The sequence below is a fragment of the Lactuca serriola genome, chromosome 9, assembly GCF_051521515.1.
Source record: "Lactuca serriola cultivar US96UC23 chromosome 9, Lser_US96UC23_V15, whole genome shotgun sequence".
Lineage (NCBI taxonomy): Eukaryota > Viridiplantae > Streptophyta > Magnoliopsida > Asterales > Asteraceae > Lactuca > Lactuca serriola.
This window is the reverse complement of record NC_136416.1, coordinates 70,116,354-70,129,177: the sequence shown is the minus strand read 5'-3', so window position 1 is coordinate 70,129,177 and position 12,824 is coordinate 70,116,354. Positions and strand designations below refer to the sequence as shown.

Here is a 12,824-nt window from a genome sequence, read left to right as displayed (position 1 = left end):
GTTGTATGCTATATTAGGGTTTGCAAGTCTTGGACAATTATTGCATGTAAAAATAGAAAAACTAGATCCAAACAATAGGGTTTGCATAAACACCATAGGAATGTTGTTTTGCTCATGACCCATCATCAGGTGCATGCCGCACACCTCACACGCACAAAAACGATATGGAAAGTTTATATCTTATGCGTATGAGATCTAATCTTTACCCTCTATCATATCTATATGATAGTCTAAACTAGTACTACAACTTTCCCTTAGGTTGTTTTGGCTAGTTTTGAGTTTCATCTTTTTGCCTAATTTGGGTAAAATAAATGATTTTACAAAATCATATCTCTATCATTTTAATCCCATTTTCGGCATTATTTTTCTTAAAGTTCTTATTTCGAGGAGTAATATGTTTCTTCTTTTTATATCTTTAGTCAAAACTTAACCACTCTTTATGTACCCTTTCGACGTCGTAATGATTATTTACGTGAGTGATTTTACTTTTTACAAAAATCATAACTCCTCCAATCGGAGTCGGATTTTTACCAATTTTATATCCTTGGGATCATGTCAACGAGTACTTTCTGAATATATTAACCAATTTAAAAGGTGGTACAACTTTTTAAACGCTTATTTTTTAGTCTAAACATCGAATTATTTCTAAATATAACAAGATGAAATATTTTCTGTTAATACTCTTTATTCCCACATTTTTTGAATCCAAAAAGGAGTTAGATATCCGTCTAAAAAAATAGAAGAGAGAAAGTTTAATTCCACATCTATTAGGGGTACTGAGTATATGGTGTAAGTCATTGTTGTGTTAGCTAGGCCACCTGCATGAAGCGTTGAAGATAGAAAATTATGGTTGCTTGTTGATTGATTCGGCGTAACGAGTGATAGAGATAACTTATGAGGGTTTAAGGAAAGAAGTTCGTTCAGGATGTTAAACTTTTTTCAATCGGGTTGTGGACCCATAGACCTTGAGATTGATGAGACTCGGGAATGAGGTCCTCCCATGTTCATATTTGATTACATTTATTCATAAAATAAAACATTATAATGTTAAACTATTACATTTATCTTTCCTTATTATTTCTAACGGTGGTTGATGACAAAAATTTTATTGGTTGTCACAACATCTTTGTCGGCATGACAACTAACAATCTCGAAAGACTAAACCTCCGTCTAATGTCACATAAAATAAACACAAATCTTCAGTGCCATCATTCAAAATCACAGTGGTATTCTACTATTCTTCTATAACCATTTGAAACATCGTCTTGTTTATTAGCAAAATTACTCGCATTGACTTTCTTTATAAGGACACAATTGACAAAGCAACTGGTGTATTTGCTTCTGAAAGAGCAAAAACGTTTCTTGCTTCCTATTGAAGTACCGAAATAATGATGTTCTCTACCGACCTGGGCACATGGAGGCGTCTGTTGATCTAGCAAAACTTGCCGATTTGGATCTAGTTTTCTATTCTTTCAACCCTCGTGAATCCAAAAGATGGTTCTATCGCTCAATTGAATTGTTTACAAACACTAGCACTTGATCACAACATCCCTCTTCTTCTGATCACGGATAAAATCAGGCAATGGTTGATATTTTAGTGACATATTGAATCCATAGGTAAATATGGTTCGAATTGCGGGCATAAAAGAAAGAGGGGAATATTAGTTGAATGGATTGTGACATGCATGCATTGTTCATAATAAATGAGAAAAAATACGATTGGATTTATCATATTAAATATGATTATTTATTAATTTATGTTTGGAAAGGAAACTTTTTTAACCAGGATTTCCGAGGCAGCTTTCGTGCACCGATTAATCCTACGTTGCGATCATGAAATGTGTGTTCGGCACAGAACGTTTGAGAGTTTCTGTCATTTAGCGATTAACAAAATGTTTCGTTTTGAACAATAAGTTTCGTTTTTCACTACAAACTTCTAACGTTTAGTTTAAATAAAACACTTCAAATCCAAATGTACTTCACGTAGCATTTAATAAAACGCTACCAGCTAGAAGCTATCCGCTACCAGCTACTTTTTATCGAACACGCCGAAATATTTACTATACGAAATTATAAAGATACCAAGCATCGTATTGTACCTTATACTCTAAATTATCAAATAATATCACATCAACGTATCATATTCCATAATGTTTTCTTTATAAAACCCATCATGAAGTATGAGTAAATATTTTCAATCATTTCAAAATGTCAATTACATTATTCGCTATTTGTGATTAAAATTGAACTAACATCGTTATCGATTACATGGAAAAAAAAACAAAGAAAACACAAATTTAATAAAAAGAATGCTAATATTTTAATCACTATTATGTATCTAGTATGTATCCATGTTTAGATAATCTGATTAATGATAGAACAAAAGTAATCTAAACTACAATAATTATAATTAATTTTAATAAATGAAGATTTTTTTGTCATATGTTATCCTTCATTCAATTTGTCAAATGTGTGGTTATTTTAAATTAATTTTTTTTTCACATTTGTCAAATGTCATTTTGTGGTTATTTTAAATTAATTTTTTTTCCACATGTAATTTTATAGGTTTTCTTATTTTATTAAATTTCACATAATATTAATATAATAATAAATATAGTAATAAATTGATATAGTTTCATTAATGGTTATACCTTTTGATTTCAAAATTTCAAAATTAAAGATTATTTGTTTTTCTGTTTATTTATTTAAATTATTTGTTTAAATTTGAAAGATAAAAAAACATTTCAATTTTAATAACTCATTATTTTTCTTATTTTCTTATAAATATAAAGTTCTAAAATATTTCGACATTTATATTTATTTATTTTTTAAATTAACTCATGTACTACTTTGGTCTCACAACTAATATATTAATATATAATTTACAAAGAATATAAGTAAAACATATGGAAACAAAGTTGCCTTTGTATTGTTTTTTTAGGTGCCCTAGTGAATATCTATATTGACCATATGATTGTAGAATTTGTGATTATGTGTTTTAAGTTATGATATATATATATATATATATATATATATATATATATATATATATATATATATATATATATATATATATATATATATATATATATATATATATATATATATATATTATTGTTGTAAAAATCCCGACTAGGTCCCGATTAATCTTTGATTAATCCCTAGGCACTACTCGACCGATTAGAGGGCGTCTAGCGATTAATCTCTGCATACATAATGAGTGAAACATTATAAAACCATAAAATTTTAACATTTTAAAGAAGTTTTATCTCAATGGAAATTATTTAAGGCATGATTAGTGTTGTATTAATCATATTAACATATTTTGTTATCATATTAATGGTATTTACGAACTTTGATATGATATTAGTTATATTTATTTTTTTTTTAAATTCAAGAAATTAGCAATTAATGGTACCCAATTAATCCTCCAATTAATCTCTGCCTAGCCGATTAATCCCTTGACCCCAGTCCACCGATTAGCTAACGTCGAGCGTTTTTTGCAACTTTAATATATATATATATATATATATATATATATATATATATATATATATATATATATATATATATATATATATATATATATATATATATATATATATATATATATATATATATATATATAAATTGCAATAAAAATCTAAAAACTAGGTTTACCTATTGGTTAAACTGACGACCTATGATTTCAGTCCTTGCACCTAATCAACCAAAAAAACTAAATTTCAAAATATTATACAAGAAAGAATCATATTCTTTATATATACATATGTGAAAAACTTAGATGATTGAAGTATTTTATTCTATTAGCATCTTCAAGGATTAACCTATATTATCATTTAAAATTATTGTCATCTTATATTCCATTAAATTTAATCTATAATTAAATAATCATGGTTAACCTCTTTTAATAATTTTTTTCTTTAATTTTACCTAATCTTTCTTTATCTATTTAAAATGTTCTATAAAATCCTCTCAATTTAGTTAGTTATTTTTTATACACATCATTATTTATAGGCGTTAATGCCACAAAGAAACGTAAATAAAAATATCATTATATACCAAGTCTTTATTTTATAATGATCAAATACCAAAAGATTGTCATAATTATAAAAAATAAAAATGTTATACAATCGTTATAAATTCATAAATAAAATATCTTTAAATATTTTATAGAAATAATCTTTTAAATACATGATAGAAATAATTAACAAGTAATAAATTAAAAATACTTAAAACCAAAATATAATTAAGGGGTAAAAACAAATATAAGTAAAAAATTAGGGTTTAAATATATTAAACGTTAAAGTATAAAATTAACTTTCATCCAAGATTCTCTGAATTTGCATTGAAGATTCTATAAATTTAATTTTTACATCGCGTGATATCAGTGTTATAAAAATCTCGAATAGGTTCTATATCAATCCTTAGATGTTTTTCGACCGATTAGAAGACGTAACGATTAATCGATACCTACAAAATGAACGAAACGGTAGCGAACGATGAATTTTTAACACTTTGAATAATTTTTATCTCAATAGAATCTATTTGAAGAGTGATTAATGTTGTATTAATCATACTAACTTATTTTGTCATTATATTAGTGACAATTACGAACTTTGTTATGATTTAACTCATATTTAATTTTTTAACATTCAACAACTACCATTCAATATATATTGTTTAATCAATATAAAAAAACAAATAAGTTATTAACTCATATAATAATTTATTATAAATAAACTAAAACAAATAATAATAAATTATCCTTTCGTCTCAAAATTATAGTTCATCTTTCATTTTTGTGTTTGTCCCAAAATAATAGTCCACTTCTAAAAACAAATAACATTTTTACGAAAATACCTCCTCATTATTACTTAACCAACTAAGCATTTAATGGAACATTAAATGCAAAGTAAAGACAAAACTGTCATTTTATTTTATAAAGTTAGTGAGAATTAATGATTTTCTTAATCTGTGTGTTTTTTTATCTGTACACAATAATATTGGGACGGAGAGAATATTAAATAATTTTCCATCGAAGATTCTCTAAATTTGCATTGAAGATTCTATAAATTTGATTTTTAGGCTTGCATACCAAAACTACTTGATATCAGTGTTGTAAAATCTCGATTAGGTCCCCGATTAATCCCTAGATACTACTTGATTGACTCGAAGATGTAACAATTAATCTGTGCATACAAAATAAATAAACAGTAACAAATACTCCTTCCGTCCCAATATTATTTTCCACAAACAAAAAACATACAGATTAAGAAAACATTAATTATCACTAATTTTATATAATATAATGACAGTTGTGTCCTTAATTTGCATTTAATGTTCTATTAAATGTTTAGTTTGTTAAGTAATAATGAGGGGTATTTTGATAAAAATTGTATTTATTTTTAGAAATAGACTATTATTTTGGGACAGAATGAATAATTAAATTTTAACACTTTAATTAAGTTTTAAACTATTATAAAAATATATTGTATTAATCATAATAACCTATTTGTCATGATATTAGTGATATTTAAAAACTTTATTATAATATTAGTCATATTTATTTATTTTTTAAATTTAATAAATTAGCAATTTATGATTCTCATTTAATCCCCAAACTAATCTCTGCTTAACGCAATAATCACTTAACTTCAATTAACCGACTAACTAAGTTAGTTAAATGTTTTTTACAACCTTGCTTAATAAAAAACAATTCTTTAGAAAAACGTATTTATCAAAGTTTGGTAGTGTTTCAAACCAAAACCTACAATCTTTCTATTTTTTTTTTTTTTTAAATTATACAATCCAAAGCAATCGCTAGTACAAGTTGAAATGAAGTTGAATAAAGTCGATACAAACAAGTGAAATACCCAAATTACCCCAACAAAAACCTAAAAGAGATACCCTGTGGCCTATTTACTGCACTCCTACGAAACCCATGCAGGCCATTTTGTTGTCTTGTTTTTGGCCCCCATAATGAGGGGAGCTGGTGCTACTACTACTACGACTACGATCAGTGTCCATCACCCCGATTAATTCAATTCCAATTTCATAACTGAATATGTTGTTGTGTATGTATGCGAAAAAGTTCTGTCAAAAGGTTATATAATAAATACCTACGATTTCCATTTTTCCTTTTTATTTTCAGTAATCACCGGCGGCGGCTGACATTGATGACTGCAACTGAAGCAGGTGGTGATAGCAGTCCGCCGCCGTGGGCCGCTGTTCTGGGTTCTGATCCAAACACCTGTTCTGCAACTCCCTCAGCGCCTTTGGTAACCCCACCAACCCGCATGTCTTCAGCATCTGACCTACACCCCACACGTCCACCTTCACTCCATGCATTCCTCTACCTTTCATCTCCGGCGCGTGTCTCCCCCCTCCTCCTCCTCCCACCACCGTCGTCGTCTTCGACGCCACACCTTCCTGCTGCGGTGGGTATATTTGTGGCGCACTTGCCGCTTCATCAAAACCGATCACGAACCACTCGTTTTCTCTGTCGCTTCGCCGCATCACTTTGTCCCAACCTAAGTCCCTGTGCATGAAGGATAAATCATGTAACGCCACCAACGCTTTTGTTACGTGTTTCAGAGCTTCTACTAATTGCTCCATGTTTGAAAGCTTTAACTTGCATCCTCTTGGTTTGAAACTTAAACTCAAATCTCTCTCCGATGATTGACAGATGTATTCCGAATGTGGAATCCGATGATCGAGAAAATCGTAGATCTCTTTCACTGTAACCCATTTTCTCTTGCTTGAGAAAACTCGCGTCATATAATTTGGTGTTAATTCGATTATGTTGCCATTACCCAAATCGATTCTTTCAAAGTCGCTGTATGGAAAAGCTTTGTTGATCTGTTGAACGTTAGCACAACGATCAGCCAATAACGATAGTAACCCAGCGATCCTCCAACAAGGGACTAAAGCTTTGATTCGATCTCCAGGTGTTGATAAGTCAATAGTGTGAAGATCAGTTCTGATAAGCCTATCATGTGTTCGACTTAATGCGCAAAAGGTGACGATATACCCAACAGCATAATAACCTAAAATATAAGGAAGATCCGAGTAACTCCATAACAGTTTCTGCACCATTAACGAAGAAGGATCAAGATTATTATCTTCTCTCAATCTATCAGTTTCTTCTCCTCTCCATAAACAAAAATTCCTCACGAATCCAGTTACATTAGGCCATTGATCTTGTGAGACATCATTAGACGACATCAATTGAGTAGGTTTTCGAATGAAACCCATTTCAAGATTGCTGAATTTTAATATAACCCTATTAATGCAATCGTCCCAAACCCCAATGAAAGATTCTCTTGTGGAAATAGTGAGACTAGGGTTTGATCGAGCAATTGGGCTTAAAATCTCCAACGTAATCGATCGACAATCCAAGGGTTCTGAAGATGTCGTAAAGAAAAGTTCTTTTCCTTGAGGAAGATCTCGATACAAATCCTTTCTAATCGGGAATCGGAGCTCCTCCGGCGGTGGTTCCTGTAAATACCATGGAAGATCGATCAAACCTGGTAACGATGGTGGAGGAACACGAAGACAACCCAAATAATACTCCGTTGGATCTTGAAACTCCCATGATGTTAAAGCTGCACGAATAACCATGTATTAGTTGACATTTATAACTGCATGTTACAATGTTTAAATATTCCAAACATTGTTGTTCTTCCATCTACCATTATTGCCTTTATTATGTCTAGATTTTAAAGAACATTAACTGAAGACTTATTACAAGAGGTATTCTGAAAAAATTATTATCTTACATCTAATTGAGGGCTCTGAAGGAGGTTGAGTTCTTTCAATACCTAAACATTAAAACAAAAAAATTAACTAAAATTATAAATTCTTATATGACAATGTGATAATGTGAACGATAATTTAAAATGTTTATTACCAGTATTATTATGATGTGAAGGAGTTGAATAAGTTGACTTTCGTCTTCCGAACACTTTGACTTGTTGCCCAGGAAGAAAACGATCAACAGAAAACCCTTTAAGAGGGGAATTGGCGTCTTCAAAAGCTTCTAAGGTACAAGCAACCATTGCATCATCTAAGAATGTGAGTTCATCTGCGTTTAAAAAGCTTGTACCTTGAACCTTCACTCTACCTCTATGATGTTCGCCATCTTCAGCCCATAAGCTCACAAGTTCTTCCCACACCATTCGTACTTTACCAATTCTTCGTAGCTCCTTTGATGTTGATGTCGATGAAGTTTCGTATTGTCCTCCGCCTACTACGTCGGCCGGAGAAGTTTCTAACCCTAATAAACTCCCTCGAACGCCATGGATGTACCCTTGATCACTTATCAAATGTCGACTTACACCTCTCCCTAAAACACAAACGTAGACTTTCATAAGAATTTTTGTTATTGATTACAACTTACAAGTTGTGATGTGATCGAGACACATAAAATAATAACGAGCATACCGGAGGAGGAGAAGTGGAGATCGTCGTCACGGAAAGGCGGAGGGAAAGGTAAAGATTTGGTGTCGACGACGGCTAACCGGGATTCTTGATCGCCGGAGGTTAAAAGAAACGGGGAGTTGCCTCGACAAATGCTATTCGATGGAGTTCTCATTCGAGATCCCATGAACTGAGCCAACTCTTCGAACACTTCTTCATCGAAAGAAGCAGGAAGACGATGTAATTTTCTTTCGTAAGGTGAGAGTCGAAAATAACTCTTCCCGATTTGTTCTCTCTCTCCACCTCTTTCCCATTCGTAAACCTTTCTAAATTCTCCCAACATGTTATCCCATTTCGTCCCAGCAGTTTTCGCATCTCTATTTACGCCATTTCTTTGCAAAAACTCTGCAACTTCTCGATCTTTTTCAGCTCGAGTTTTCCCTCTTCCTTGGAGCTGAGAAGGTGGAGTTGGCGTTATCACGTTACCTTCGATTGTAATCGGGTTTAAATTCTCCGATGCATGATCCGACCCGGGAGTTCCTCCGCCACCTTGGTATTGAACCCTCCAAGCTCTCGCTAACCACAGCATTTCATTCGGCTTCCAAACTGGACTCACGTATTTGCCTTTTCGTAACTGGTGTTGCGTGTATTGCTGTTCGTTTTCCGATTTGCTCGTCTCTTGGCCGGAGACAGAAGGGCGTGGGGAGTGCGAAGGGGATGAGGTGGTGTCCGACGAAGAAGCTGCCGCAACAACGGGATGAGTCGGTGGTGGCTGGTTGGTTGAAGGAGACGGAGACGGTGTTTTCTCGGTGGCGACAACGACATTGATCGGGATCGGTTTTTGCGATGGTGATGGTAAGAGCTTCCATTGGCCGGTGGCGCTAGTGTATCTAGGTCTTTTGGGATTGACGACTGGTTCTGTCGTGATGTAAAGCTGTGAAGAAGGCGGTGGCGGCGGTGGTGGCTGTGGTAGTGGTGGAGGTGGAGAGAGAAACGTAGGGCCAACGACGGCGACCGACGGATCTTCTAGGGATTCTTGAACTGGATTCTCTTTAGGAGAAGGCGTAGAATGTTTCTGTTTCTTGGACTTGTCTCCTCCTTTGTTGTCACTCATCTTATTAAATGGATAAAACCCACCAAAGACGCATCGTAGGATACAAAAAGATAATCGTTTAAAAAGAAAACCAACAAGAACAATTAACTCCTCAACATTACTGTTGAACCAAATCAGTTCGAATCTGTAATTCTTTCAAACGGGTGTGAGTTTCTTTATGTTTTAAACCTAATAATAATAAGAGCTTCTGGGAACGTGATATGGTTTTTATGTTTTAGGGTATCTTGAAAAGGTGAAGTTTTAAGAAAGAGAGGAAAAATAAAGAAGAAAAAGTAGGATGTTGGTCTCTGTGTATATGTGTGTGTGAGAGTGTGTTTTAACATTGAAAGCAAAAGCCAGCCAGCCCTCTAGAGAGAGAGAGAGAGATTGTGGAACCTGCTGTGATTAAGACATCTCAATTTAACACTTCACACGATATTAACAACTTTATTAGCAGAAAAGAGAAAGGGAAAAGAGGCGAAGGTAATGATTGTTGCATTGGCTCCAACAATCTTATAGATTTATTCGAATCAAAACTTAATATTTACTCAACTTCAACTCTTCAAGAGACTTCATGAAGCTATATATATAGTTTCTTTGTTTTCTATGATGATATATAGTTTCTTTGTATCAAAAACGTCTTGTAAGTAATGATTAAATGTGATAATAAATATGAATAGTGAATAAGTATTTTTATGATATATCATGTGATTCAATTAAGCTTTTTTGGATGGAAGACATATTGGTTGAGCTAGGTTTCTGAAGAAAGTTGATATAGGGTATAGGAAGTATGCTAGTGGAATTGTGTTTTTATGTTAAAATACAGGTGAATAAATACAAATTGTGATTAGTGAGTGGCAACTGGTGTGTGTATGTGTGTGTTTGGAGAGCAGAGTGGGGATGATGGGGACTGGTCGAATCAATGGGTTCTGCATAGTGACTCATAACTCTCTCGCGGTTCTCTCTTTTTTTCTTTTCCTTTTTTTTATTAAGTATAAGCATTCACTTCTATCGTAAGGCATGCACAAAGGGTTGATTCGAATAAGTCTGGCTTTTTTTGTTTAAGTTGCATATCAACTTTTCATGGTATCAACTTCTCCATTTTTTCCATGCGTGCTTGACTTTCGATTTTCAAGCATTTCCATTCCCCTCTTTTTTGTTCTTTCTTGTTGATTTATATGATTGTAATGTTTTCTATGGCTAATTAATGTGTCATAAGACATAAGCCACTCGACTTATGTTTTTATGCAAATAATGGCCTGTGGGTCATTGGTGTAGGTCGTTGATGTGTTGATTGCAGTTTTGATGCAGTGGTCATAGGAAGGACAAGCAACCAAACATAAAAAGACATCATTGCATATTTAAAAAGGGGTTAATGAAAGGATAACGAGTTTGGTCTTTGTTTATATTTAGATAATTATATTTTTTTCGTATATATTTGACAATTCCACTTGCTTGACCTATTTAAAATAAGGCAATACAATTATAATTACTGTTGATATATATTATCTTATTACGAACATGTCAAACAAGTTTACTGGTCAAATGTGTACGAAAAAAAAAACATGATTATCTAAATGTGGACAAAAACTAAAGTTTCTTATCCATTTTGGTAGTATTGAGAACAAAACCATTACACCGCTTCAGGGACTGTAACCTGGGAGAAGACTCTGACGATCAAGTTAGATCAATGTGTATGAGGAGATGGTCAGTTCTTGGGTCAACTCAGTTTAGGCACAACCCGTCAGGAGCTAGGATGTAGGGGATTAAGGGGCTAGGTTGGATGCACTTTAGATGTCTAGCAGCACAACCTAGCCCACAATTACTATTAGATTAAGGTGTGTAACCGAGTAACTAAATTTGTATATTTTTATAATTAGAAGCAAAGTCTTTTTTGGGTTGTCCACATGACCAAAAATAACTTGAAATGATGTTAGGAGAGAGAATTATAATTTATTATATTATTATATGATTAATAAACTTACTGAAAATTATGAAAATTTGTTTTGTTAATATATTATATGATTAATATATTAATTGGAAGTAGACAATTATTTTCTTAATTTATTATTTGATTAATAAATTAATATGAAATCAATTATTAAATAATTGACTTGTTAATTTATATGATTAATAAATTAATATGAAATAAATTAAAATTGATTAATTATTAATCTGAATTAATCTAAAATTAATTTGAAATTAATTGGAATTATTTAAAGGTGAAATTGGTGAATTGTAATTGTTCAATAGTTGAATAAAAGAAGCAAGTCTATAACCCTCCATGTATGGACGGTTTTGGAGGGTTTCCTAGGGTTTCTTGAAGCCTCTTGGTTTCATAAAAGGAAATGATTTGAACTACGATTAAATCTATTATTTAATCAACTCAAATCTTGTTTTCCCTGCAAGTTACCTAAACTATAAATAGGACTCATTGGCTTGTAATTATCTTCACCACATTTCCTAAAGACATATGAATAAAATTCCCTTCATATCTCCTCTCTCCTCCTCATTCTAGGGTTTCTGGTTTTAGGTGTGAGCCATTAGAAGCATCATCTTTTTGGTGTTTGCTTTCCAAGGAACTTCAAGGGGATTTGATTTTATTATCTGCTATAATAATCAAAAGGTATGTAACCCTAATCTTTTTGTTAATTTCAATTTTCATAGTCTCTCTCTAGGGTTTCTTGATGTTCATAGGTTATTGCTATCAATAGAGAAAACATAGATCATTTATAGGTTGCATGTGAATTTAAGGGTTTAAGTGTTTTTCCGCAACGTGTATTTTTATATCCTAGAAAACTCATCAGTGTTATCATAGCATTAGTTTTCTAATTGATTATGCATAATAATAAATTGATGAAAATCAGGGTTTATGGAAAATTAAACCCTAATGGCCTTAAATTTTTGCAAAAAGGTTGGGTTCATAAAACCAAGCCTCCACCTAAATTTTTGAAAATGCTAGGGTTTCCTTTAGGTTTCTAGTTTCCTTAATTATAATTTTAAGTATCCTAAAATTTGGATAACTAAAACCTAGTAACCCCAGTCCTTTTATTTTCGAAAATTAGAAGGGTTATTCGTTTACAATTAAATTTGAATTATTTATTAATTGTTTAGTTGAAGATAATTATTTAATCTAATGATTTAGATTTGAATTATTTTATTAATTGTTTAACTGAAGATAATAATTTAAATCCTCAATGATTTAGGTTAAAGGATAATTGGTAAATCATTAATTGCTTAAAATTAATTAATTATTAAAAGTTTGATTCAAAAATTAATTTTAAACCCTAGTATTTTGAAAAGTTTTAAA

The 12,824-nt window shown here is 31.9% G+C and overlaps 1 protein-coding gene across 1 annotated transcript; it reads right to left on the bottom strand.

The window, feature by feature from the left end:
* Positions 1–5,762: 5,762 nt before the first annotated feature.
* Positions 5,763–9,874, bottom strand: LOC145076695 (Protein kinase superfamily protein). The gene is made up of 4 exons (XM_079022504.1): positions 8,446–9,874; positions 7,913–8,347; positions 7,782–7,823; positions 5,763–7,607 (listed from the first exon to the last, which is right to left on the bottom strand). The coding sequence occupies exons 1-4, from the start codon at positions 9,533–9,535 to the stop codon at positions 6,151–6,153; spliced, it is 3,024 nt and encodes a 1,007-aa protein (XP_078878630.1). The 5' UTR covers positions 9,536–9,874; the 3' UTR covers positions 5,763–6,150.
* Positions 9,875–12,824: the final 2,950 nt, after the last annotated feature.